Source organism: Pezoporus occidentalis, unplaced genomic scaffold (assembly GCF_034315485.1).
Source record: "Pezoporus occidentalis ecotype Australia unplaced genomic scaffold, CSIRO_AGI_Poc_V1 ctg68, whole genome shotgun sequence".
Taxonomy (NCBI): domain Eukaryota; kingdom Metazoa; phylum Chordata; class Aves; order Psittaciformes; family Psittacidae; genus Pezoporus; species Pezoporus occidentalis.
The window spans coordinates 4202422-4229930 of NW_026916030.1; the positions used below are offsets into that span (position 1 = coordinate 4202422).

Sequence of the window (27509 nt, forward strand, 5' to 3'; positions counted from 1 at the left end):
TAACACAAGGGATACATATTAAGTACACTAGGAAATACAGATCATACAGACACAAAATGTGATGGACAATGGCAAGTAGTAACATAGAAATGTATCCTGCCAAAAAGTATTTACAGCAGTCTACTTTTCTGAATTTGAAATATCAAACTTAATTTTCTCACAGAGGAAATAATTTCTGTACTTATCGCATCTGGAGACTAGTTAAATGTAAGACACATTCCTGAAACACTGGAATTACAACACATGCAGCTGATACCCAGTATGTATTTTACTTAAACAAAAAACTGTACACTTAAAAAGTAGGTACCACCATGCATATGCAATTTGCTCATATTTTATGGCTCAGTTTGTGATGTTTAGTCACTAGCACATGGTACAGTTGAAACTTTCTGCCAGACTGTTCTTTCATCATGTTCTCTGTACTTACCTCCCAGTACAGAGCCCCTCCTCCCCCAATTTAAATATTAGCTGAAGTCTCTGAGATTCTAGAAGTGCTTCTGAAGCTTCTGTATATAAGATGCATGCAGAAGAGCGTGGTTTGCACTTCTGACTCCCTAATGCCCTTGAACAAAATCTGGGACTACAGGAAATAAAAACACGACTGAATTTTGTTTTAAATTTGATGCAGAATTTGAACTAAAAGATGACTGCATATGGAAAATGGTACTTTCATCAAGTATTCTCAGATATAACAATATCCACACTTGCTTTAACTTGGGGAGTGCTGCTGCCTCTAGGCTCATCCTTTATTTGGTACTGGCTGCAGAATCACTTTGACACTACACATACCATCTTTGATGCTACAGCACTAATTACAAAAGTAAATATACAGATGCAGGTATGCAGTGCCATACTTGACAGTGTTTAATCTTTTCATAACTCTCTTCAGACAGACAGGTTCACTCACCTCCTTTTTACAAAAGCTTGTGGTTGCCAAGTTAGCTGTCGCATCCCCTTTCACAGTGGTTTTCAATTTCAGTGCCTAATGCAAACAGATGTTTTATTTAAATTGAGTTTCTGTCAGCAATACCCAAGCTAAATACTATAAAGAAAGGACAGTTTGGGACCACAGAGTAGCTTCAGTTTGAAATTCTTGTCACATTTCAAGTAACTGGGGAAGAAACAGAATTCTGTATATCCTGAACAAAGTCTATATGAAATACTAGAGGGCTGCTAGATACCTTCTCAGCCAAAATACACATTGGTTGGGGTTTGGTTTGGTGTTTTTTTTTTGTCTTTAACTTCTGTAAAGTAATTAGTAAACTTGGGGAATAAATTATTGGTTACTTTTATCCGAACATTACAGTTACTCAGTTCTTTTTCCTACATCTTCCAGGAGTGACCAGCTGGGGAAAGGGTGAGCAAAGCACAGAGTAGACTGAGATTTCTTTTTTACCAGCTCTCAACCATGTGGGGCCATTACCCGGATCTGGAACTTGTCAGATTCTTCCACTCTTTAGCTTACTAACTCAGATTCCAAAAATGGGAGGGAAAGGAGGAGGCCTGGGTTTTGGTGATGGTGTGGGGGTTTTTTGTTTGTTTTGTTTCATTTATTCTGTTTTGGTTTCCTGCTCTGTTAAATCCTGAGTACCCTTAAGATAAGCAGCAGAATCATGTCATCAGTCCAGGATCAAGAAGAGACAAGCAGGAAAGGACAGGGAAACGGATGAGAGTAGACACTGTCTTTCTTTCTGCTGCAATGAAGCATCAGATTAAACAAGACTAAATCATGATGAAGTTTTACTCCTCACTGAGTCAAAATGTCAGTAAGCCCATGGAAGACCGGAGCCAGCATCAGGTATGTTCAAAGCTGTGTGGTAATCTCTGACTTAGCAAATAGACTGTTGAAACATCTTCCTGGCTGAAGTAGAGCAAATAATTTCTAAGAAATTCAACCTTAATAAAATACATAGAGGAAATCCATGAAACGTTATGCTTCTCCAAAGCACAGAAAAAGACAGAGCTGCTTGGAGACAGAAAGCATATGCTGCACAAAATACAGAAAGACCTTTTAGGTTTGATCCTAAGGTATGATTTTTCAAACTTTCTTTAGCTTATGTATTTTGTAAGTATTTGTAATCATGTTGTGTACCTCAGGTGTTACAGATAAATACTTCTATTCATATTTACCTGAATGTAGCTTAAACAAATAACACAATACTACAAAACTATTTCTAACCACAGAGAACTGCATTAAATTCTGACATAACCATGCAAGCTAACCAAATTCTAACAAAAGCAGCGATGCAGCCTTTGTAAACATAGGTGCATAGCTCCTAAACTGATCCTACCTGACCAAGTCGGACAAACTCTGCTTGCCGGGCTTCCTCTTTCTTCCGTGTTGATTTTGGTGACTCTGGTAACACATCACTGAAGGATCTTCTGTTGAGCATGTTCTAAACCAGAAAACATTTTTAACTAAACCACAAGTTTTCATAATCTTTTAGTTTGAGTTAGTGTGGTATCACTTAAATTTTCTTCTTCTGGATATTCTCCTGTAATGAGATGAATCTAACTGTAGAGCTTTTCAGAGAACAGATAGTGCAGTTCTTTCAATCCATGACTGCTTTACTTTCCAATTTGTCATAGTTTGTCACATTCTGTGTAATCATAAGAAAGACCTCGGACATGAAGATAGGGACAGAAAAGTTCAAGCAGATCTATTTAGCTAGGAAAAATAAACAGTGGGGGAAAAAAAGATAGCACCTTGCTAATTTCAGAAGTACTAAACTTCTTTTAAGTATTTAAGAATCACCTTAATAATGTCTTCATCATCTAAAATGAAGTTATCTCATTGTTACCCGAGGGTAAAAATGATTCAAATTTACACACAACGGGATGAGTAAGGGCAGTTTTTTTGGTGACAAGACTGATGTATGTATTTGCAGAGCCTAAATTTCCTGCCTGCTGCAGGCAAGCTTACACAAAGTATGACATTGTTATGCTTCTCCTCACATCTGGATAAACAAAAATGCATGAAAAGTCCTATCTTGAAATGACTGTCTGACAACTTCCATGTAACTGTAAAACAAGTTATATGACAACTGGCATTTAGTCCAGTGTATGAAATCCAGTGCTCATTAGGATTACAGTCTTTTAAAGCAATAGAACATTGCCTTTACTAGTGAGAACAGGAAAGCACATATGAGGGATGAAACGACTTACATTTACCTTGTGTAGATCAGGCATCAGGTCTTGGTATAAAGAGCGGATCAGCATGTCCAGAGTGCGCTGACGTTTCTGAGAAAATGTTGGGGTTTCCAAGGTGGCTTTTTCCCCATTTATTACTAAAACATGATGGAAAAGAATATACATTACCTAAATGGTGACAACTCCCACTGACTCTAGTTTGCCTCTGCATAAAAAAACCTGTTCTACCCTTAGTAATTTAGAGTTGCCTTTTTTTTTAGTGAATAATGACACCTTAAGTTTAAAAGGGAAAAATAGCAATAGGAGAATTCTACAATAACCACTTAACTAATAATAGAAAAAACAAAGGAAAAAGAAAACACAAATTGCTGATCAATTTAGGTACTAAACCAATTTAAATCTGAGAAATTAGTTATTAGTCAAGTTCTTGTCAGCTAAGCATTAACTGTAATCATCATGATCCAAAAGATTTTGTTCTCGCTGATTTAGCAGGGCAAGTCAGGGTCAATGAAAATGGGAACTGAATCATAACAGAACTGAATCATAACAGAAGTGAAAAGTTTTTATAGGTGCTGAAGGGCACCTATGCAGCATGCATTCAGGAAAGTTTATACTTTCAGGTTCCCAAGGCTGCCAACCTAACAGCTTCTATTCCTAAATATCAAACAGCGTTACAAATGCCTTCAGATCTACAAGTCCTTTAAGAAAATGCAAAGCTAAATATGGCTGCACATTCTGCAGATGAGAAAGTCAGATTCTGTCTAGCAGCCCGAGAAGCATAATTGCATAGAAATCAATTTGTTTTGTTAATCTGACTGGAACTGTTTGGTGGAACTGACATCCCACTGATGCTACAGACTTGGAAACAACTGTATACAGAACAAGAGCATACTAGGAAAATGTATGTACTTTTTAAGCATCATTCATTTAGAGCATTTTTTTTTAGCAAAAGAAAAACTGACTTACATTTCACTAACAAAAAATCCCTGAATTCCTGGTGATTTGTAAACACAGGTGGGGATGGAAGGGGAGGCCCAAAAAGAGGAACACTTTCTTCTGAAAATATTTTCAGCCTATTGAAAGAACAAATCTTTATCTATATTGAAAGTCACAATCAAAATGCACCTTTTTTTATACATGCTGTTCAACATAGAAGAACTGCAAACTGTTATCTGGGTATGTCTTAGGTAACAACTCCCATGGGTCCAACAAAAATCATTCACTTGGAATTATTCAGTAGAGCAAAATTCTGCTTCCTTTACACAAACTCATACGGAGTTTGTTACTAACAAGTAAAGCAGAACTTTGCAGTTCTACCCGTAGAACAGTGCTTTTAATGACACGAGCAAAATCTCGTCCTTTTCCAAAAAAAGCTGTAAAACAGCTCTTCACCTACAAAACATGTTGTCCTAATAGATTTCTACCTGTGCACTCAGCAAGTACATGATGTATTTGTTTCTTTATGAATAATAATGCCTTACTACAGCTGAATATGTATCTTGGGAATAGCAGATTCATTTTCACTGAGGAAAAGAGTCAGAATGACTTCCATGCCAGCTGGACCTGCTGAGTTCTTTCGATCCATAAGGAATCCAGCATGGATCTTGTGTGGTATGCACTATGGGAAAATGTGTCAAGACTGGCAGAATGAAGCAACTAAGGAGTAAGATGGACTCCTCTAGTAAAAGCAGTCAGTTATTCACAGCAAGAGAGGTAAATTTATCTTATTTACTGCTACTCCTTTTCTTCCCAAATAAACAGCAGTGTAAAATGTGTGTTTACCATGGACAGCCCATCTACTGACTATGATCTTATCTGGTTAAAGCCACTTTGCTCATTAAAGCCTAGGCACAAGGCTGCAGAAATACTTGCTTTTTAGATTCTGATGAGACCTAACAGACTCAGACCTGGATGGCATGTGCCTCCAAGAGTGAGGGTCCCAAGGCTAACTGAAAAACAGATGAACACCACATTGTCTACCAGCAAAATTCCAGTAGGTTTTAAGTATGTGGTGTCCAACTGTACTAGTACTCTATGAAGATCCTAAAAATTAACTGGTTTGCTTACCTACAACCAAACCCAGACCTGTAAAAGGATCTGCAGTCCATGGCTATCACATCACATCTAATTATCACATCACACATGTAGTTCACTGTGTCACTGACCTCACCAGGTCAGAATATTCCAGGCATATCTTCCATCATTTTGTTACATTTCATCTAAAAAGCAGTTTTGGTTTGACCCTTAGCTTATGCCTGTTTCAGAATTTCATTTTTCTGATGGAAACAAGCATCTATTCAGAGCCAGTTTACATGCACCCGCATCCAGGTCCATATTGCCCTTTAATTTCTGAAGTTCATTTAGCTTCCTTTGGCATAAAGACAATACAAAATATTTTTCCTTTATCTCTAAACCACTAGAAATTCAGTGTGAAGTTATTTGTTACTGTTGTGGTTTATAATCAGCACCTACCTGTAACTATCATTCTGCTTATTGTATCTCACTAAGGCAAAAATATCTGCCATGCAGTTAAGGAAGTTAATCCAGTACTAATAACTCACATGTATTTTAATACAGCTTTTTTTTCCTGCAGCAGATTACAGATTTAATAAAGGCAAATTATATTAATCGATGTAAATATATAAAATATTCTAGACTATACACATTCTACTGTTTATAAAGGAGGTCCCATACAAAATTATAACACAGCCTGTAAGTTTTCAGTCCTCATGAACTGTGTCAAAGAAAACATAAGTCTGAATTAACTTCATTGGCTGTATGGGTTTGTTCTAGACAGAATGAAGAGACCTTTGCCAGCAGCTGTGATCAGCACTATAAGGGACTGCACAATAAAACAGACTTATAATGGGAATCAGTTATTTCAATGTAAGCATCCAGTGCAATTTAGGATGCTTAAGAGTATATTGCCTAGTCTCCAGTTGCTATTCCAAAAGGGACACAGATCTCTTGTAGGCCCTGTGTCATCTCTGCCAGACCTGTATAGGCATGTCAGATATGCCGGTATATCTAAATTGGTGCTGGATGCCTTTACCTGGGTAATTCAGGACTCCACTGACCAGTTGTGGATTACTTAAAATTACCTAACAATACCATATAGTCCTGAGGCAGACTCAGAGACGCCTACTCAAGCAGCTGAAGATAAAGAATGCAAGAATGCAACTGTCTTTCTAAAACAGCTTTCACTCCCATAACCAGCATGCAGGAGGTACTTTGGGTAGAATTAAAAGTAATACAAATCTCATAAGTAAATAAGTAAGTCACTAGAAAACGTAAGGAAAAAGATACGTGTAAAATGAGAGCGAATCATGGATGGCTTGAATGCTGGAGAAGACTCTTCCCCTTCCTGAAAGACGATAGTGACAATGTCATTCCCAATGTGTCGCTTCCTTTCTACCTGGAGAAGAAAAAAAAAAAAAAAGAAAAAAAGGAAAAATAAAAAAATAAAGGGGTAGGGAGGAGAAACAGACATAATGAATTAAAAAACATATCTAAATACCTTAACAGTTCTATGAGAGATTGGTCAAACAATGTTCCTAAACTGCAAACAGAATAACTGTGATATGAAAATTATGTCTGAAGCCAGTATAAATTATAGCAGCGCTAGCTGCTAAACCAGCAGCTATTGCATATTAAATTAGCAAAACACATATTTTCCATAATTTCCATATTTAATATTCACAAATGGGGCACAGAACACCCCATATTTCAAATAAGCAAATCCACCACTTCAAACAAAGGAAACACCCTGATGCTGAGTTATGGTTTAAAAATAATTAATGTCCTGATTGGCTTCTGGTTTTTGCTGTGATCCTGTCTGTCATAAAGCTGATACAATGCATTATCTTCTAACAAACATCATTACATTTTCAGCATTATAATTATTGTTATAATATTGAAGAAAAAAATATAGCAGAAGCCTTAAGGCTTAAATTTCTAAAGTATTAATAGGCAAGAATTCCCTTATTTTCTTCTGAAGTTTTGGAGTTTGTGATTTAAAAAAAAAAAAAAAGAAGAAGAAATAAACAAAGAGAGAACCACATACCTGCTGTTTGTTCTCTCTAGAATATGGTAGCATGGTTGAAACATGGAACATGATTTCATGCCCTTGAAAAACCGTATAGATGGAAAAGATTCCTGTTGTATCATCTGCAAGGGAAAACAATATTCTCAGCAGGGATATGAACTTTAAGTTTTCTAAAGATCAAAAGATATTTCAGGTCCTTCTACCAAACATTCTTTAGTCGTCTTTTTTTCTGATCCATTCTAGAAAATGTTCACACTGCATGTTCTGCAGGGGTCCAAACCCAAGTTTGCAACTTGATCTGCACATTCACAAACGCACATAAAACCTATGATGTCCTTCACCTAACCTATGATGCCTTACTATCATGAAATAAGTAACATGTCAGGTATTCTTCACCCCATTCCAATATAAAATGAAACCATTCACCTTGAAAATACAGGTCCTATAAATACTTTTCTTCAACTGCATTCCATACCAGTGATTTAAGCTAACCTGACTTTTTCCTAGTGAAGCAAAGCATTTAGCATCCACATATTTCTGTAATATATACATGCAATAAACAAAAGCATTTATACTGCAGCCCCCCCGACTTTTTTGCTTCAGACGAGTTCTTACTTTTAATGTCCAGTCCTCCTCTGTAGCCTGTCCAGCCTTTCAAAGTAACTGTGTCACCCAAGAGATGCAAAAATCTTTGAAAGCTTTCACTTCCCATTTCTAGATGTGGAAGGGAGAAACGTTACAACAGACACAAAGCACACACGTAATAGAACAGCTATAAAAAATAATCAAGATACAGGAATATTCAGATTAATAGAACAATTACTAAAAAGGTGAAAGAAGAAAGCTCACCGTTGCTGAACATTTCATCATCTGTAAGCTGCCCATCCTTAGCATAAAGGATTCCAAATTTAAAATTTACAGATCCCTGAGAAATAACACCAAATATTGTATGATAAATAGGAAACCAAAAGATATAAAATCATGTTTTCTCTAAGGACTTTTATATACATACCGTTGTATACATGTGAATATACAATTCATTCCAACTTCATGCTGACATAGCAGAAATCAAGTCATTTATCTTTGATCATAGATTATGAACTTTATGATATACCAAGTTGGTGTTTTAGTTATGATCTATTAAGTTGGAGCTTAAAATTATTTTTGATCTTATGTTGCAAAGAACTATTATATTTTTTTACTGCAATAGCAGTTGATTTCTAAGTTGTCACAAGCATGTCAGTGCATATAGTTTAAATAGAAAGTTGTTTTTGTTGAATAGGTCTTGAACCATGAGTGGTTAAGTTTGTATTTACCTCTTGCTCTTCAAGAACCAGTAAGTCCTGTAAACAAAACAGTATCTTTAGCACATTGGTATTAAAGATAACTCAGATTTAAAAGTAACATCCTTGTATACTTAAGTTTTGTTTTGAAGTGTCTAGTTCAGCTGATAAAGACAGTTTATAATATCATGTAACCTTACTCATCCTTTTTATCCTGCTACTGAAACAAACCAGTAGCATTTACAGTTAATGACTTTTTTTTCCAGAAAATAATTAAGAAAAAGAACCAACCAAAAAAAAAAGTAGTTACCTCCTACCTTTTGTATCTCAGGATGAAAGATTTCCCTTGGGCTCCTCTCAAATTTGTCAAGACTCATAGCACTGAAATGCAAATGAAATACTGCTTTAGAGAAGGGCAAGCATGCATTTCAGCATTAAACCACTCACTGGTTGCAGTCAGAACTGGTTACAAAAGGAACTGTTCGAAGAGCCTCTTACGTACTGGTGTCAGGCTTGCTCACTTTATATCCTCTTCTGCCACAAAAGAGGCAGGACAGACTACAAGCATGCCCATACACACTGACCATGAGAAGGAATTTTCTTGGTTTCACTGTGTGTAACACACCCATAGCAAGACTTACATGGAGAAAAATCAACTGAAGAAATATTTATTCCTTTTTTCCCCTGTTTGCTTCCTCCTGCTAGGGTCACATAACCACTACCTCCCTAGTCAAAATCTCTGGTTCCTTAGGTCTGTTAATTCCTATTTAATTTTAAAAGGTATATCCTCACAACCACTGCAGTTCCACTTAGTACCTGATTTCCAATTAACTTGAAAACAGTCCGTTGAAAAGAGTGCTAAGTATTTTTCTGTTTTGTCACTTTGTCTATTCCAAAACAGGCTTTAAAACCACTTTTTGCTGCCTTAATGACTAAGATTTGTAAGCCTGGATTTTTACTGATTTTATAAATCTATCATGAAAACTATACAATACAAGCTCTGAATTACAGAAAAAGGCATACAGACAAATATCTTAACTGGTAACTTATTTGTAAATACATACCTTAATATAGATTTCACTGATAATGTTTTTGTGGGACTATAAGGGAGACATATTTTCTGAGTACCCTATAAAGAAAAAAAAACCAGGAGCTACTACAAGACATACTGACTTGTTCTGTATATTTAAATAGGAATATTAATAAAACAATTAAGTAAAAAAAAAAAAAAAAAAAGAACACCAAAACTGTGCTCATTTTACTTACTAGTTTGTTAAAACAAGCAAACAAAAAGCCACAAACTGAATGTAAAAAGCCATGGACTGTGCAAAGTTACTTTTATCCACATGCCAAGGTAGTCAAAACTAAGTATAAGGCCTGCTGAAACTAGAAAACATTACAAACTATGAACCATGCATGCATACAGCATACAGCATAATTTTAAAATCAATTGCTTGGATAAAGGGCTCTTATGGAATGTTAAGTGGAAACATATTTAATTAAACAGTATTACTGAATCCAGTATCACACCTGCCTACTTTCTTAACATTGCATAAGAAAATCCTAAAAGCAGTATAAAGTTATTGCCTAAATTGATCACAGGACATAACCAAGAACAAGTTAGGCAACATTTCTAAAAATAACAGAGTCAAAGGTAAGAACAATTAAAAGATATCTGACATTGCAGATTTCTGTCAGAAATTTTAGTATAATGCTATCTACAAAACTAGTTTAGTTTTATCTACTATGGTAGAATTTTTCATATAAATGAAAAATATGTAATAAATACTGAAATTCTGAATAAAGCAGAAAGTGCATGATAAATGTATCCAAAACAAACAAGCAAACCAATATAAAGCCAGAGCAACAGTTAAATATTGGTTTCTCACAGTTTTTCTCCAAAGTATTGCATGGTATTGAGGAACACGCTGATTATTTTGGTCAGACAGTACAACAGACAGAAAGAAAGGGTTCTTCTCTGCATCTGTACCTACGTAATTTTGATGAACTGTTAGGGAAAATCAAGAAGCATTATCAACCATAAAGAAGACACACACACCCCCTCGCACACACAGATGTGTACAGATGTGTAAATATATGTATTCAGATATAAAAATATGTACTCATCTACCAAAATAACTATGTATTTATAGAGAGATGTATAAAAACCCCAAGAGATATGTACAGCCTTAAAGGCCAATGGTTTCAAAACATCCCTTTTTGGTAACAGGGATTCTGCCCCTTCCAGAAACCCTCTATCTTCATGGTAAAAATACGTGAAACAAGAAATTGTTTTCTGTACAGCATGGAAAATGGATACCAATTTAATAATATACTTTTTTTCCCCAGTAATAGCAATTAAAAGCTACATTGCATTTTCATTGATCAAAACTTCAGTAAATTCACGAAAAAATAATTACCTTTCCCTAAAAAATATTTGAAATACCATCTTGTATGATATTCTGGGTTTTCCAAATGCACGTCCGTTCTGTGCCATGTGCCAGGAGTGTAGTCTGTATTCTGAAATAGAATTGGGAGAATGTTAGATCAAATGCTGAAGCTGAACCATTTTTTTAGCTTTCTGTAAGTATCTTTAACCACTTACCTCACCAGAGGAGCCATTTTCCACACGGAACCGTCCAGCTCTTTGAATGGCTCCATCAGCATCGCTAGATATAAGCTATAAGAGAGTTTAAGATAGAGGTTCTAGTTCCAAAAATAGCCATATGATCAGCAGTCAAAGCTTACCACAGTTTCTTCTTCTCCCAAGCACCAGATGACTACCCACAGAAGGGATCAGCACCGCTATTACCAATTTGACTACAGATTTGGCATGACTCAATTATAACAATAATCAGGTAAGACAGCTGGAGTGTAGCTTCTTTACCTCTCCCCAGTTCTGTTTTCCTACAGTAAGTTTATGTATTTTCATTAGAGCCTTGTCTAGCTTCATTAGAGCGACATTATTTTAACTGCTGATATACTGCTACTTTCACAGTAGAGGAGGAATTTAGATACTAAAAAAATGAAGGGCCAACTTAATCTTAAAATTTGAAGAAAATATAGAATAAGTGATAGATTCTAGGGAACAGCTCTCCATATCCTTATTCTAACTACTTCTTTTTAATTTTAAACCTTCTCCCACTGTTCTAAGGCACATACACATAAAATCACATATATACATAAGTACACGCACAAGCATGCACACAGTTTTTAACCATGTAACTGCAAGTACTTCATAAAATACTATCCTAATATTTTGCCATCTTCAGCTCATAAGAGGAAAAACGCTCAAATGGAGGTAAGCACAATATTTATATGCTTCCTGTCCCATTATGATGAAATATTCATGAACAAGGTAGTAAAAAGATTTCCTAGCGCAGGTCAATATATCTATACTGAAGCTTCCTTTTATTACCCTCTAACTTTCAAGTCCAGCTTAGAAAGCACATTTTTCTGAACTAGATCCAGTTTTTTACCTGGAAATGAAAAGGATCTGAGCTCTGCATTATAAGCTGCTAAAATCAAAGGACAAGCTGTATAAACTTACAAGCTCCACAGATCCGTAATGCTTTCTGCTAAACTCTCCACGTCTGCAACCCAGATCTTCAGAGACAGAGCTGGAATAGAAACACTTCATAAGTGTACACAAGCAACTTGCCTTCCATCTCCTGCAACGCTATACCCTGCCATTAACAAATATCATTCCTGCAGAACAAGGTTTGCAGTGCATAAACTCATTACTGCAGGGAACACTCCTTACAATGTGCACAACCTCCAGCAGCCATTGCAGTCTGGCTTTCATATTATCCCCAGAAGAAAAGAAATGTCTGTCCTGACTGGAGGAAAAAGCCAAGATTAAATTCAATATTTAGTCATAATTTGATTAGAGTTCCAAAGCAGATGGTGGCTTATAACCACATTTGAAATCTGCATTTAATCTAAGGGAAGCAGAACCAATAATAAACTTAATGCCTCAAACAGGACAACTGCACTATGCTCAATAACCCCATGCTTAGTACTTTGCTACTGTTTTCTTTTCCGAGTCTTTTTTTTGGACTACACACAAAGATAAACTACACAACTACTTTAATTCAAAAACATAAGGAAAGCATTTCATAGGTTTCCCCCACCAAACTTAACAAAGATAAAATTGTCAGCAAGTAAAAGTAATCCTACCATATGAAGTTCAAAATCTACATGCATTATCACATATAATCTCATACCTTCACATGACATTAAGGACATCACTTCATGAGGTCAAAACGGATAGCAAACACCTCCTCTAACTATAAACACTAAGCCTCCTGCCTTTGCAATGGGCATATATGTGTTACAACTACAAGCTGAATAAAGATTCAGATGCAAATTTAACAGAAACAATTTAACAGAAACAAAATGAGAAGAGAAACAGGATTAAAAACTTAGAGATATATAAATTAAAAATGGCCAGGCAGTTCCCATGAGTAAGGCTACTTCAGGTTGCTCCCTGAAAAACAACATGCCCCAAAGACGGAATTTGCAAAGTTTGTGGCATCTGCATCACGTTTGTGACACTGAGGATCTTCAGAGCCTTATCAATTGGATAAAACAACCTTAACAGAGACCAGTGGAAGAAGCTATTCTGAAGTCAGGAAGTCTGAGCATCCAGAAGCAGGTTCAAATCTTAAGTGATCACACCACAAGGACTTCATGTCCAGTACTTCTATACACCAGCCACTACTGCTGCTGGGCCCTTGAGTGAACATTACCATGTAATCATGCCACGGTGTTGCACAGCTGTGACACTGTAGGTTTTCTATTCTTTTTTAACTCTTACAGGAAAATCAAGTAATCGTGGTAGTGCCAGCTTTTTTTCTATGTGCTACTTTTGTTCTACACAATTCCTTTTTATGGGTAGGTGTGCTAGTTACCTTAGAAACCACTGTTTAAGCAATTCCAATCAATGAACACTTGTCACCCTCAGTACTGGTGGCAGAATGCTATGGAAACAGCAGTCAAGAGAGATATTGCTGATGATGTCTGAAATTCAGCCTTTGATCAAATGAAGAAATGGATGTAAGATGACAATTTAAGGAGTGTGAAAGAAAAAGAAAAATATCAAAATTTAATAATCCAACAACAGTCACTAGCACAACAAATCTCCTCAGGCCTTGGGAAAGCCAGGTCACTGTTGCGTGTGTCTGTATCTGGACAGCTCCACACACAAACATAAAACAAGTTAGAAAGTCACCACAAAGAGCATCTGGCCTGCTGTGTTTTGAACAGAACCATCTCTGCCTGGATAACTTTGAGAGACATTAATCAGTCATGTGATGGCTTCACAAAGCAGAAGCAGCAAGATGAAGTTTATAAAACTGAACTGCTTTTGGTTTGAGGAAAAACCTCAAAATGCATGAAAACAGAGGAAAATGCCATCTTATGAAACACCTGCATGGTAAACCCAGGTTGTTCCAAAGGCATTTTAAACTACTGCATAAACACAAACTAAGTCCTGTACCTTAATTTGGTGACATTTTAGCTGAAAGTCAAACTCCATAAGGAAAAGCATACTGAGATCTGAGCATACTAATGCTGCAGGGATAACAAAATCAGTAGCTAACAAAAAGCGTTACAAAATAAAATCTGGAGAATACTCAAATCCAAACATTGTATAACTAAGAAACAGATATAGGTGTACAAAATATGAATACAATAATGTAACATAATATGGGCTACTGAATTAAAGGAGAACATGACATGACAGCCATTAGTATTTTTCCAACACTGCTCTCGCTGTTTAAAAAGCAGGAAGATGTTCATTAAAACAACAGCGGTTTAATACTAATGTTCTTATCCATTTGTGTCCCAATTCAAAGTACCTAAAACATACCAAACTTTCAAATACAACAGCAGTCCTTTTAAAAATTGGAATTATACCAAATAGCGCACCTCTGCTTCTTCTCAACCTAACTACTTCATGTCACACTTCTGCTTCATGTCATACTGTCATCTGCTTCACATCAAGCACTTACAGCAAAACCACACACCAACACAAATGCTACACTAACTCATGAAAGTTAAGCATCTTAGCATCTCTTTATGCATAGGTATGATTTACATTATCAGGCTATTTGCATTAGTGCCCATATTCCCCAATGAATTCTAGCCTGCACACCTCTTTGGCTCTTCTGTTACCACCAACAGTTCTCTGACATATCACATCATTTAATTTAAAGAAATATGGTGTGATTAATACTGACTTTTCTTATTTTCTTCACTGGATTACATCATTCCTCAGTCCCAACCTGACTTACATCAGAAAACACTGTTGGTCCAGTTATGCCAGTTTTAAACCAGTTTTCGTTGTATTAATAGGAACTACCAGCACTGAAATACTTACGTTTACCAGTGGCTCATATTAGTTTGGTGTAGTAATTTGTAACTTACTTATATTGCAAAGTGTTTTAATACAGATAAACCTTTATTCATGTAGCAACAGGACAAGGGGAAATGGATTCAAGCTGACAGAAGGTAGATTTAGGTTACCTATTAGAAGCTCTTCCCTGTGAGGGTGCTGAGGCGCTGGCACAGGGTGCCCAGAGAAGCTGTGGCTGCCCCATCCCTGGCAGTGTTCAAGGCCAGGTTGGACACAGGGGCTTGGAGCAAGCTGCTCTAGTGGAAGGTGTCCCTGCCCGTGGCAGGGGTTGGAGCTGGGTGAGCTTTAAGGTCCCTTCCGACCTCAACCATTGTGTGACTGTCACGGAGGAGACAGAGGCGGGTACGAGCCATGAGGCAACCGCCGTTCCCCTTCCTTCAGCAACGCTAACGCTGAACAAGCCCCTGAGGGCGCCCGTCTGGCCCCGCCCCCGCCACCTGCGGCAGCCCCTGAGGGGAGCCGGGGCTCCCGCTGCTCCGCTACCTCAGCGCCACCGGCCCAGCGCCGCCTTTCCGCCATGGACAGCGGGGGCCCGCACCGCATCGCGCCGCAACCGAGCTCGGGCCCCGACCTCCCTCCACCGCTCCGGTTACCGCTGAGTGAAGCCGAGGAACCGTGTGGAGGCCGCCTCTGCGCCGCTCAGCTCCATGCGGACGCCCAGCCGCAGGCCTCACCCCTCCAGCGTACGGAGACGCGGCTTCGGCCCGCGCGGGAGCAGCGGCGGGAGCTCCGCGCGCACATCCCGCCACACGGCCGCCGCGCACCCGCCCCGGCCCGTCAGCCACTCATGCGCCGCCGCGGCAGCGCCCGCCGGGAGCTGTAGTCCCGGGAGCTCCGTACCGGGAGCGAACCCCTCCGCCCGCCTGCGGGCTGTGCGCTGGGAGTGAGGCTTAACACTCCTGCGTCAGTAAAGGCTCATAGAATGTACTCTCAACCTGCTCCCACACAGCCCAGAAGCTTTAGAAGCGCAATCACCTCACAGACTGAGGGGCTCTGCCATGTTCAGTCGCAGTCACCTCACAGCCTCATGGGCTCTGCTGTGTTCAGCTGCAGTCACCTCACAGCCTCATGGACTCTGCTGTGTTCAGTCACAGCCACCTCGCAACCTCATGGGCTCTGCTATGTTCAGTCGCAGTCACCTCACAGCCTCATGGGCTCTGCTGTGTTCAGTCACAGTCACCTCACAACCTCATGGGCTCTGCTAGGTTCAGCTGCAGTCACCTCACAGCCTCATGGGCTCTGCTGTGTTCAGCTGCAGTCACCTCACAGCCTCATGGACTCTGCTGTGTTCAGCTGCGGTCACTTCACAGCCTCATGGGCTCTGCTATGTTCAGCTGCGGTCACTTCACAGCCTCATGGGCTCTGCTGTGTTCAGTCACAGTCACCTCACAGCCTCATGGGCTCTGCTGTGTTCAGTCACAGTCACCTCACAACCTCATGGGCTCTGCTATGTTCAGCTGCAGTCACCTCACAGCCTCATGGGCTCTGCTGTGTTCAGTCACAGTCACCTCACAGACTGATGGGGTCTGCCATGTTCAGCTGCGGTCACCTCACAGCCTCATGGGCTCTGCTGTGTTCAGCTGCGGTCACTTCACAGCCTCATGGGCTCTGCTATGTTCAGCTGCAGTCACCTCACAGCCTCATGGGCTCTGCTGTGTTCAGTCACAGTCACCTCACAGACTGATGGGGTCTGCCATGTTTAACAGCAGCTGGCCAGGAGGGTGAAGCCTCACCGGGTAAGAGAAGACCTCACCTCAGCATTCCTGATCTAATGAAGCAGACATGCCAGGCAGCACAGAGCAGGGTCCTTGGCCTGTGAGCCAGCACCAGCCTGCTTCATCACAACTGAGCCCTACACCATTGCCACCTGTATGACTTCAACACAGAACAAACCAGCAGCACCTTCAAGCGTGTGAAGCTCTGCCCTCTGCCTTCTCCTTTTACACAGGTACACACTACTGTTTTCTACCTTTTCAGAAAGTAAACATAGCTCATGCTTGCCCTGAGACACAAACCCTGGAGTAGGGTTTGAACCCCCGCATTGGGAATCAAACCATGGCACAGCCACCAAAGGTATTCTTACTATGTGAGGACTGCCTTTAAAACTTCTCAGTAGGAGCTGAAACCAGTATTACAGTCAATTACTATGGCTAAAGATGAAGCAGTGAATAGCTTCCTGTGAGGGTGGTGAGGCATTAGAACAGGTTGCACAGAGAAGCTGTGGCTGCCCCATCCCTGGCAGTGTTCAAGGCCAGGTTGGACACAGGGGCTTGGAGCAAGCTACTCTAGTGGAAGGTGTCCCATGGCAGGGGGTTGGAACAGGATGAGCTTTAAGGTTCCTTCCAACACAAACCAGTCTGGGATTCTATGATTCTGTAATGTTTTGCTAGAGTAACAACTTCCCAACCATATGTTAGATGACTGCTGTTCAGACAAATTTTTTCAGTAATTTCAATTGCTTTTATGTTTTGTAACGAACTGCATTGTGATACTGTGTATTGCTAAGTACTGCAGCCACCTACGTAGTAAACTGTAACGGGTTACTACATGATGTGATTTGGTATATAATCTTTCCTTTCTTTACAGCAATTATTACACAATAGTAACTTCAGGTAATATACAAAGACTCTACTTTGAGGTTTGAATTTCATGAAAAGCTTCCCTAGTGTTAAAAGACAATTCAGTTCAATTAAGAGTGACACAAGGGGGCAAAGGACACCTATTATGCAGTAGAAGCTACCAAAGAGTAACTTTGAATTAATGCTGATCCCAGCTGGGTTCAGCTGGTGAGGTACTGCTGAAGAATTCTGTTAAACAATAGCCTTACCTTAAAGAATTCAGACAATGTAGAACCTAAAGCTTATTAGAGTTAAGACCCATTCAATAAGCAGTTTCCAACATACTGACACCTGGGATAGTTTCACAATGGAGCCTCTGACAGCAATTCTGTGAGTCTGCACCTTCTGTTAGCTACTTAACTCCTCCTTCTCTATGATTCTATGCCACAGCATCACCCTTTGCTGTCAATTCTGCCATGGTGTTTGAGGTGTAACACTTAGCAGCTGCTCAGTTAAGTAACTTCGGGTTAAAATTAAAAAGTCGTAAAACAAGTCTTAAAAAATGGTAGGGAGAGACTTTTTGGTTAGCCAGGGAATTGCTGGACTCACAGCTGGACTCACAGTTGGACTGTGAGTTTCATGATAGACTGATTTGAGCAAAGTGCAAGCATGAATAGTGATAAAATGCATTATTTTATCCCAGCATATTATTACTCTGAACCTCACATCAACATACAGGACCACTTACAAGTTATGTGGCCCACAGCTGCTCAGTTTGGCAGATGGCACCTCAGGTCCAAATCAAAAACTTGTACCTATACACTCAGCATATGCAGCCTCTCAGGAAAAGCTAATACAGTGAGAATTCCATGCAAGGGGCATTCTTGGAGTAATATCTCGATTTCTCTTGCATACTGCCTTTTCCCTCATACAGGTAACTGTAGCATTCCATATTTTATCTACCTAGAAATAATCATAACTTCATTGTCCAAACACAAATCCAACCCTATGCCACTTGAAACTACATTTCAGCTAGTAACACCATAAACTCAAAGCTGACTGCTTATGCATCACACCATAAACTCAAAGCTGACTGCTTATGCATCACGAAATACCATAACAGACTAAGCATGCAAACCCAGTAAAATAACTTCAAAGGAACTTCCAGACTAAAGAAACAAAACTCTTTATTGAAAGAAATACCAATAATAACGCCTACTCAGTAGTCTGCAGTGAACCATAACTTACTTTCGTTCTAAATATCTGTATTGCTTTACAAGACTGCCACAAATGCAGTCTCATTTCTCTGGTTCCTTCAGAAGAACCTAGTTCTTCCACTTACTTAATTTCCACTTTAATGCAGTTTTCATTTACCCTATTCCTCCTCCCTTCCATGTACTAGGTATAAAACAGTTACTATGAATACACACACTCATTCAAACTGAAGTATTGGTTCTGTGGTGCCCCTCTGCCACCCTGGAGAATGCCAACTTTTAAAACACAACCACTCTTTCAAACAGCAAAGAAATAGCCTGATTCTGCACAGATCCTCCCAATTGCAAAAACAGCTTTTTCTCAGACAATTTCTAAGTACACCTCCTGAAATAGAAATACCAAAAAAGTTCTGGGCTGGTCTTAGGCTGTGTAAGTCTAACAGCTGCTAAAATTCTACACAGGATGGAATGCAAGCACAGACCCTCTGCATGAAAATAGCCACAAAAAATTGAAATTTGAACTTTGGAGATTTTAAAATGTTTGGGGAAGAAAAAAAAAGGCATTTCTGTAGCATTCAATATAATTTCAATGCTGCAATAAATCTTGAACACAATAAAACCCATAAAATTCTTTACACAAAGGGCTGCCTCCCTTTATAACATGCTGCCTGCAATTATTTTCCCATTTTCTCAAACAAGTAGCACACAAAGATGAAAATTAGAAAGGTCATAGCAAATAAGTAAGAAAATAGAGTATCTAAAGAGGTATTCTGCAAATACATTGGCTTGGATGCTGTCTAGCTAACATTTGGGATTCCTGTGGGCAGCTTTTAGCAATGACATGTTTCTAGTACCCTGTTGAAGGATACAGCATGTCTCTGCAGTTAGAGGCTGGCAGAGACACAAACAGTAGAACTCCTGAACTTTATTTTTAATGATTGCTGATTCTATGTCAAATTCCTTACTTCCCCAAAAAGAAAAAAAAAAACAATATATTTCTTGATACCAATATGGCATAGGTTGGCCACTGCCTGGGCAAGTTTGAGATTCTACACTCAGTGTAGCATACCTGCCATCTCTGAATGCTTTCACAAGGCCAAAGTGCAGCCTGCTTGCAAAACAACCATACAGAATGAGAGGCAATGTACTTCACGTAAGCTCTCAAACTAGCTAAATATATATATTTACTTGGTAAAAAAAAATGGACCAAGACCTTCAAAATTACAGTGATTGGCACAGAGAAAGTAGGAAAATAGTTTATGCTTAAAGATTTCCAGAAAAACCTATAGTACTAGCACGGCAAGAGCCCCAGAAAGAGCAGCCCCTCAGCTACTTCTTACTAGCCTGCAGCACACTGATCATTTAATGGGTTGTAAAAGTAGAACATAATTTCAGCCATCTGCAGGGAGTTTTCTGGGGAAAGTAAACCTGTTCTGCCTGCCTGCAAGTAGCAGAAACTAGGCAGTTCCAAACCAGCCAAGCAGGTAGGTTAGTTGGATTTACTGTGGAATGGTGCTCTCAAGATATCACACAAACGTAACTCCCATTTGCACTACGCAACTAAAATTATGGGTGCATGTGGTGATTTGCCTGCCAGATGGAAAGCAACGGAATTGTAGTGAAACTAGAAGCACTACAATAGCATTCTCTTAAGTGTAGTCACCATCACATTTGACACCAAGCAGACAGGCAGAACCTCAGTGGAAAATCTGGTACATGAATGACAGTTCTGGTTTACTAGAAACGGGGAAAAGTTCTTGCAGTGACATAGCTGATGCAGAGAGGGGTGAAAATCCAAATCAAATCCAGTAAAGCAAATAAATCTCAAACCAGAATACTGTCTGTTAGGAAAAAAACAACAACCAAGGGCAACTCCAACATGGGCATAAAAGTTCAGTGAGTATTTTTAAGAAGGCTAATGCATGTGGGAAAAGCCCCACATGACCATGAAACTGTGTTTCTTCTGGAGGGAAAAAATAAGGTATATTACATCGCTAGAAGAAATTATCTTCTAAAATGCACTGAGAACGTCACAAGATTGACTGAACTCTAGCTACTTCTGCAGGTAACTGGTTGAGCCATTTCCATTAAAACAATTGTTCTCAGTAATTAAAACAGCTTATCAAAACAGCTGATGACGAAAAAAATACCAATTTTTAAGAAAGTAACATAACTCCTTACTTCTTAAAAATTACAAATTTCCCAACAGAACAATTCAGCTGTGCAGTTCTTGGTACAGATTTGAGCGATTTTTAAGTCAAAGGACCAGAATTTCTTTTCCAATGGGCAAGACTTTCTTATGTCACTGAGGATACGCACGTGCCAACCCATACGTATACGCAAAGACATAAGTGCAGTTGAAAACATATAGAACACACGTGTCAATGAAAGGAAACGCAGCTTTATCGAGGGTTGGAGCTTCACCCAGACCTCATTCGGAGGAGTTCCTCAGAGATCGTGTTTGCTGGTTTATTCAAGGCAAATCCCTGAAGGCTTCTCCTCAGTTTCGTAATGCTGCAGGGTCACCATCAGGTCGGGCAGGCCGCTGCCACAGGAGCAGCACGTCCACCTCACCTGCCCCCGCCAGGCCGCCGGCTTCGACCCCGCCGCCCCGCCGAAGCCCAGCGAGCGGCCGCCCGGCCCCGCCACGCCCGCGGCCCGCCCGCGCTCCCGGTGGCTCCCGGCGGCACCCCGCCGGCCGAGCGCCCGCTCCTCTCGGTCGCTGCCGAGCCGGGTAGTTACCAGAGGACTCCCAGAGGCGCCGGGCACCAGCAGCAGCTGGCGGGGAAGCTGTCCGGCGCCCCTGAGAAGGGCATCGGGACGCGCTCCCGCCGCGGCACCCCCAACGCTGCCGTCGGTTTCGGCGCTCCCCCGCTGACGCACCGGGCCGGGGGTGCGCGGCTGAGCTCCCGCCCCTTCGCCCCCTCCGCTGCGGCGGCGCCTCGGCAGCCGCGGGGCCCTCGGCAGCGGACCAGGGCGCAGGCCGCTGAGACCCGGGTCCTAGAGCCCGCGGGTACGCGGCGCCGGCGGCTGGGAGGGCGCGGCACTGTGTGTTAGCTGTCCTTGATCCAGCCAGGGTCAGCTTCGCCGTAGCTCAGTCCCTCCAGGGTCTGGAGGTTTTAGAGTCGGTGTTTTCATCGTGTCTTGGCTGGACACAGCCGAAGGTTAGGCTGCAAATACCGGGTGCTGTGGCAGTTTATGTGCCAGCGCTCACTATAAAGACTACGGTTCCACTTGGTTCAAAAGCATAAATGGACTTGGGGGTGACAAGGCTGGGGAGCTGGCGTTGGTGGGTAGTCTACTGGCTCTGTATGGTTGAGAGGCACGCGTCTGGTGACAGTGCGCTGAGTAGCACAGTGACAGATGGTCCCCCTGGCACCCCTTCCGCCTGTGGAAAGTGAGAGGATGGGCTGCGGCACCGACTACTTGTCACCGGGCGGCAGCACCACCGCAACGATCGTGTTCTGAGCAACGGCCGCGCTCCCAGCCCGGTTTGTACCATCCCAGGACAGTAACTCCTTGCTGGGCGTATAGGACGCACCTTTCTTTGCCCTTTTCCCACTCGACCCAGGCAGAAATATTCTGCCTCTGTCCCAGAAAGCATCACAGTGGCTCAAGCTTTTGCATCCTTTGCGTTTGACCACTTTAAAGGTTGGGGGATAGTTCCTGACTGTTTCCTGTTGTTCCTTTCTCATGTCCCTGCTGAGCAGCTCCAACTCTGACACATGCAAACTGACACCACACACAAACAAGACAAATGATTCCACCCAGAGACATAATAACACTCCCAACAAGAAGAATTACTCCCAGAGGGAAGGCACCTTTAGTGAGAAGACATGGGGGGCCATGAGGAAGAATCTACAGCTGCCATGGGCTGTTACAAAAGGATACAGCTGCAACGGTGAAGATGGATGCATGAGAAGCCAGGCCCTAAGACCTAAGGCCAAAAGGATGCAGAGAAGAAGCAGCTTCAGAAAACAGCTCAGGAGTGGTGCTGACACATTCTGGATTGCCACTGCAAGAGAAGGCCATCTGTAAACTGCTTGGACACAAGACACACCAGACAGATCTGTGCAATCAGCCTGTAACAGAAGTAAGGAAGTACTCAATTGGCATTGTGCAGACAAGATCCTTGGTATGGCTAGCACCAAAAAACAATGGGATCATTGAGCCCTGAGTAACCTGAGTCCTTGAGTCAGGGTTGGTGGCATGTCTGTGTGTTAGTGTTACAGCCACTGTTGTTCCTCTTGCTCTTCTCAGCAGGGTGGGCAAATGAGTGTGTTAATTCTGTGAGAGCTCTGGGATGGGGCAGAAGCAGGACCACCAGCCCCGAATACCCAGGAGCCATGAGCCAGCCTCCCTCCCCAAAGAGATGAGCATAGCTTAGAAATTGTGATTTAAAAACCTGAATTATCTATTCACTGTTTTCAGCCTGTAGAGTGCAGTAGTACCACGTTTTCACAGAATCATAGAATCCCAGCTTGGAAAGGACCTTACAGATCATCTCACCCAACCTTTCTTGGCAAAAGTATGGTATAGACAAGACAGCTCAGCACACTGTCCAGCCAAGTCTTAAAAGTGTCCAACACTGGGGAATCCACCACTTCCCCAGGGAGATTATTCCAGTGGATGATTGTTCTCATTGGGAAAGCTTGTGCCATTACCTCTCAACTTTTTTTGCCACATGACCCCTTTTAAAATAGGAGTCTTTGTGTTCTTTGTAGCCACCCTTTAAATACTCAAACATAGTGACATGGTCTCCCCTATTGATCCTAAAAACAGTAATTCTCTCTCATTTTCATTAGGATTTCGTGGCATTCTTGGAACGCTGGCCTCTGGAGTGTCAGGCTGAATGCCATTAGGGGAAATAGTCCATCTCCTAACTATGGTCTGGCTGAAGTTTTGTCTTTACTTTCTATTCTATAGACTTAAGTTCATACTGTATTCACTCAGGACTGGTTGCAGCAGGAAACAAAGCTGATTATGGGAAAGACCTATAATATATAAATGTGGTACAGTGGCCAAAACTTTCAGAAGTTAAAATATCCATTCTAACTGCTTTCTGCCATGCTTTGGGTAAAATTACTTACAGAACTTTTATTTCAGGAACAGTGACGTTTGAAGTGCCTGACAGTGGGCTTCCAAACTATTGAAAGTCTTGGTTACAGGCAGCAGAAACTCCTGAAAATAGTTTGCTTAGTGGAACTTTGTTCCAGAGTAAACCAGAATTGACTATTCAGTTCTCATCTCTACTAGTAAAAATCCATATCAGCCCTTTGCAATGCCCAGATAGCAGAAGGCAGAATGTGCTTCATTTCTTTCCACGTTGTGTTATTTTTTGTTAGCAATGTTTCACAGTGTAAAGAATCCAAATTACAACCCTTTTTCTACATTATTATTGCTCCCCTCTCTTTGCCAGGCCTTGGATCATGCAGCTTCACCAGTTTTTTTTTCTCCCTCCTTGGAGCCACAGCTTTTCCCCGCTCATTTTTTGTAATCTGACATAGTGATTTGTTCATTTATGTGCTTGTTTTTCTCCTTGAAGAAGATTTGCTGAATCATTGGGGAGGAGGCAGGAGCTCTACAGGCAGCTGGTGGCCAGTGATAAAACCAGGGCCACATCCAGTCTTCAGGGTTTGCAGATGACAGCCATTCAGTTGAAGGCCTGAGTCACATTCCCTTCCGAGCTAAGATTGCTGGGGACTTTGGGATTGAGGAAGTGAGGCTGAGGAGATGGTGCCCCAAAAATATAAATTATTGATCTGAAAACCACAAGGTTTGTGTTGTATATCCTGCAAAATTTATAGTGATGCTGTGAGAAAACTTGCTGCCTAGGAGCTAAATCCTGCTGACTCTTGTATGTTGTGTTCACTTCAGTAGGAACACATGGTTAAGAAAATACGAATTTGGCTTGAAATAGGTCACAGTATGTAGTGCCTGCTTCCAGACTTGCAGTAGCAAGGTGTCGTGTGAGCAAAGGTGTACCAGAGCTCCAAGCCAGTCATCTGCCTGCATATTTGGAGACAACACACCAGATTCCACTGGTATAACTTATTAAGCTGTTTATACTGCAACAGGGCTGAACTTTGTCCACTACCTAATGACTGAAATAAGAACTGGGAACTAAAATGCTTTGCTTCATTTTTTAGGTCTTTTACTCACCCTGTCTACAGCCTCTAGGTACTTTATCTCTCCCTGGCCCTTAGTTTCCTTGCAGTAAAACAGGGATAAGGTGTTCCATCTTTTCGAAGCATGTGCTATTCAAATGCAAAGTATCATTAGTATTTCTGAGTCTGCAGTACCACTGCTGTGGCATTATGTGGCTGGCATGTGGACACAGCTCTCTGACTTTCCAGATAGTTGTTTCCCTAAGATGCAGTTAAGATGGGAGACCTCAGCTGTTCCATGCACATTCACTCTGAAACCAAAGGCTTTCTTCTCTGTCAGCTCTGCCTCTAATGGAAGGCACTAGAAAATAAGTTTTATGCATAATTTTATAAGTATCTTCCAGAACTATAATCTTACCAATAGTACATGATACTTTTCCTAAGAACAGAGTTTTAACTGGGGATGTTCTAATTAGTTGTACTTCAAGGATGTAAAATAGAAAGTTGGTAAACAAACAACACTGGAAGTCCAGGTGATCTGAGTTCCAATTCTAGTTGCCCTATTCAAATTTGGGCAAGCATTTTAAAGGGACAGATGCAGGATGGCAGATGACAATGCAGACCTCCCTTTGATGCTTTCTGCATGTTCTGTGGGATGCTTTCACAATGCCACTCCAATATAAGGTTACTGTGCTGGTGCAGCAATTCTACCTTGCTCTTATCCACAGATCTCAAAGCATGTCTGTGTCATTATCCTCACTTTGCAAACGGGAAACCTGAGACATGGGGAGGGATAGTGCCTGGTTCAGATCAGCTGACAATGTCAAAACCAGGAATGCAATCCTTCTTCTTTGAGTTTTGAGTCTCCTATGTGGTGTTCTCCATGATGCTACAGTATCAGTTTCTGGACTCTCTTCCCCAGGTGCTCTCACAGCTGGGTGTCCACCGAGCCTGATGGATTTACAGTTAAGCTACTCCAGGCTGGATCTAAATAAGGAACTGGGTACGGATTTGTGACTGACACACTGGTTCACCATGTTCACACTCTCAGGATGGAGCCCTTTCAATAACAGGAATGCTCCATCATTTCTGACTTCCCCTTCCTCAGCTGAGCCAAGAGATAATTTTTATTTTATAAAGAAAAGAAACCAGTAGAGTTGACCACTGCCAAAAATCCCACCAAAGCTCCTAATATAGAAGGGTCTGGGATGTAAGATAAAGTCTCATTGCTTTAAAATTATTCAAGAGGAAGGCAGAATCAATGGGGTAGAGTTATTTTTAACTCCTTATTCTTCATGAGAAAGCCTTGAACCTCAGAGTTGTGTTGGCCAGTGCTGAACGTGGCTGTGTGCTTAGGGCTTGACTTAGGAGCCCTCAATGCACAGAAGAATTAAACGGCTTAGAGGTTGTTCATGGCCTGGAGAATAGTAGATTATGGATTGGAACAGAAACAGCTGTGAGAAACTTGGCTTGAGAGTGGTGCAGAAACCACAGGGGTGTGACTCATCTGGAGACATCTAAAGTTACAGGACAAATGAGGCTCCTTTTCAGGGAGAAAAGTAGGTGCGTTGAAGGCATGACTTCTGTCCTACTCTAGGTAGGTGCTTTAGGGGGAGCTAAATTGATTCCTAGATATGTTACTTGCCAGAAAGGGAGCCTTTGAGTGACTAGCTCACACTGGATATATCCTGGCCTACTTTGCTTCTGCAGAGGGTTTTTTGCCTTGTATCTCATGGAGGGCTTGGGGCAGCACTTGCACCCAGGCAGCCAAGTCTGAACACATCCTCCCAGCACAGGTCAGGGCTTACACTGGGGCCAGCTCTCAGTAAAATCCCCTGACACAGGCAGGATCAAAGTCACCAGCTTGAATCCAGCCAGAGACCCAGCAGTGGTGGGAGGTAGGATGACAGCAGTCCATATGGTCTAACTGCACAGTGACCTGGTAACAGCGTGATGTGACAGGCTGGAATAATGCAGAGTGCTGAAGCTGCTGATATGACAATGGTTCAATGCTGCACAGCCTATTGTCATCACAGAAACCAAGGATGTGCCATGTGGGAATCTCTTGTTACCCTCTCTGTCACAGCTGAGGTATCTGGACAGGGAGTTTGCACAGGTCCAGGGGAGCTCATCCAAATGTAGCAGAGTCTGTCTGCTATGATCTCGAATGTACTGAGTTGGTTATTGCTGCCCTAAGAGTAGTGCGAATAGTCATTTGTTGGCCCATACTCTTGCAGCTCAGATGGGAATGGTCAGGTTTTTCCTCTTTTGTTCACTTGGGTGTTTTTACTGTTTGGGTTGTTTGGGGCTTTTTTTCCAGAAACAGTAAAGGGAAAACAAAGCAATTAACTATACACCAAAACTTAGTGACTAGTGTTATTCTGAAGTGCTAAATTCCTCTCCCAGACCTAGGGAAGGCAGTGTGGGGGAGAAGTGCTGCTCTGAGCACTGAACAGGAGCAGCTTGCTCAGTAAACATCTGAATTGTTTGCTGTAAATCTGACTCTCCCTGCTGTGCAATGTTCCTAAGAAAGCCTACCCCCTGCATTCCCTTAGGCCCCTATGTTCATGTTTGCAGTTCTCATACTGCACTTACCAAGGTTATTTGTGTGGATGGCAGCTCCCTGTTGATGCCTGGGTGGCAGAAGCAAAGGGCTGACAGGCCTTTCCTGCCAATCTGTCTGTTGTTCAGATGAAGTGGTTGGAAAGTGCTCACTCTCCAGTTCCCTCTTTGG

General features: G+C 41.3%; 1 protein-coding gene and 1 long non-coding RNA gene across 10 annotated transcripts in view; one reads left to right on the forward strand and one right to left on the reverse strand.

The window, feature by feature from the left end:
- GARNL3 (GTPase activating Rap/RanGAP domain like 3) overlaps positions 1-27504 on the reverse strand; it is a 38909-nt gene extending 11405 nt beyond the window's left edge. Inside the window, exons 1-17 of one of the 9 annotated variants that reach the window (XM_062641278.1) lie at positions 21411-21545; positions 12029-12098; positions 11084-11158; positions 10899-10998; positions 10368-10468; positions 9543-9607; positions 8796-8859; positions 8512-8538; positions 8045-8120; positions 7811-7909; positions 7214-7317; positions 6457-6565; positions 5623-5668; positions 4117-4223; positions 3166-3287; positions 2292-2396; positions 908-982 (exon numbers count right to left, since the gene is read on the reverse strand). In XM_062641278.1, coding sequence (XP_062497262.1) covers positions 908-982; positions 2292-2396; positions 3166-3287; positions 4117-4223; positions 5623-5668; positions 6457-6565; positions 7214-7317; positions 7811-7909; positions 8045-8120; positions 8512-8538; positions 8796-8859; positions 9543-9607; positions 10368-10468; positions 10899-10998; positions 11084-11158; positions 12029-12098; positions 21411-21484 — 1419 coding nt within the window. In that variant the 5' untranslated portion in view covers positions 21485-21545. Of the gene's footprint in view, positions 1-907; positions 983-2291; positions 2397-3165; positions 3288-4116; positions 4224-5622; positions 5669-6456; positions 6566-7213; positions 7318-7810; positions 7910-8044; positions 8121-8511; positions 8539-8795; positions 8860-9542; positions 10999-11083; positions 11159-12028; positions 12099-15489; positions 15688-21098; positions 21372-21410; positions 21546-27370 lie in introns of those variants that run through there. The other 8 variants (XM_062641280.1, XM_062641276.1, XM_062641275.1 and 5 more) reach the window with 8 other exon arrangements.
- On the forward strand, positions 840-13813 carry LOC134175388 (uncharacterized). The gene is made up of 2 exons (XR_009968992.1): positions 840-2028; positions 11249-13813. It is a non-coding gene; the product is annotated as an uncharacterized LOC134175388 (long non-coding RNA).
- Positions 27505-27509: the final 5 nt, after the last annotated feature.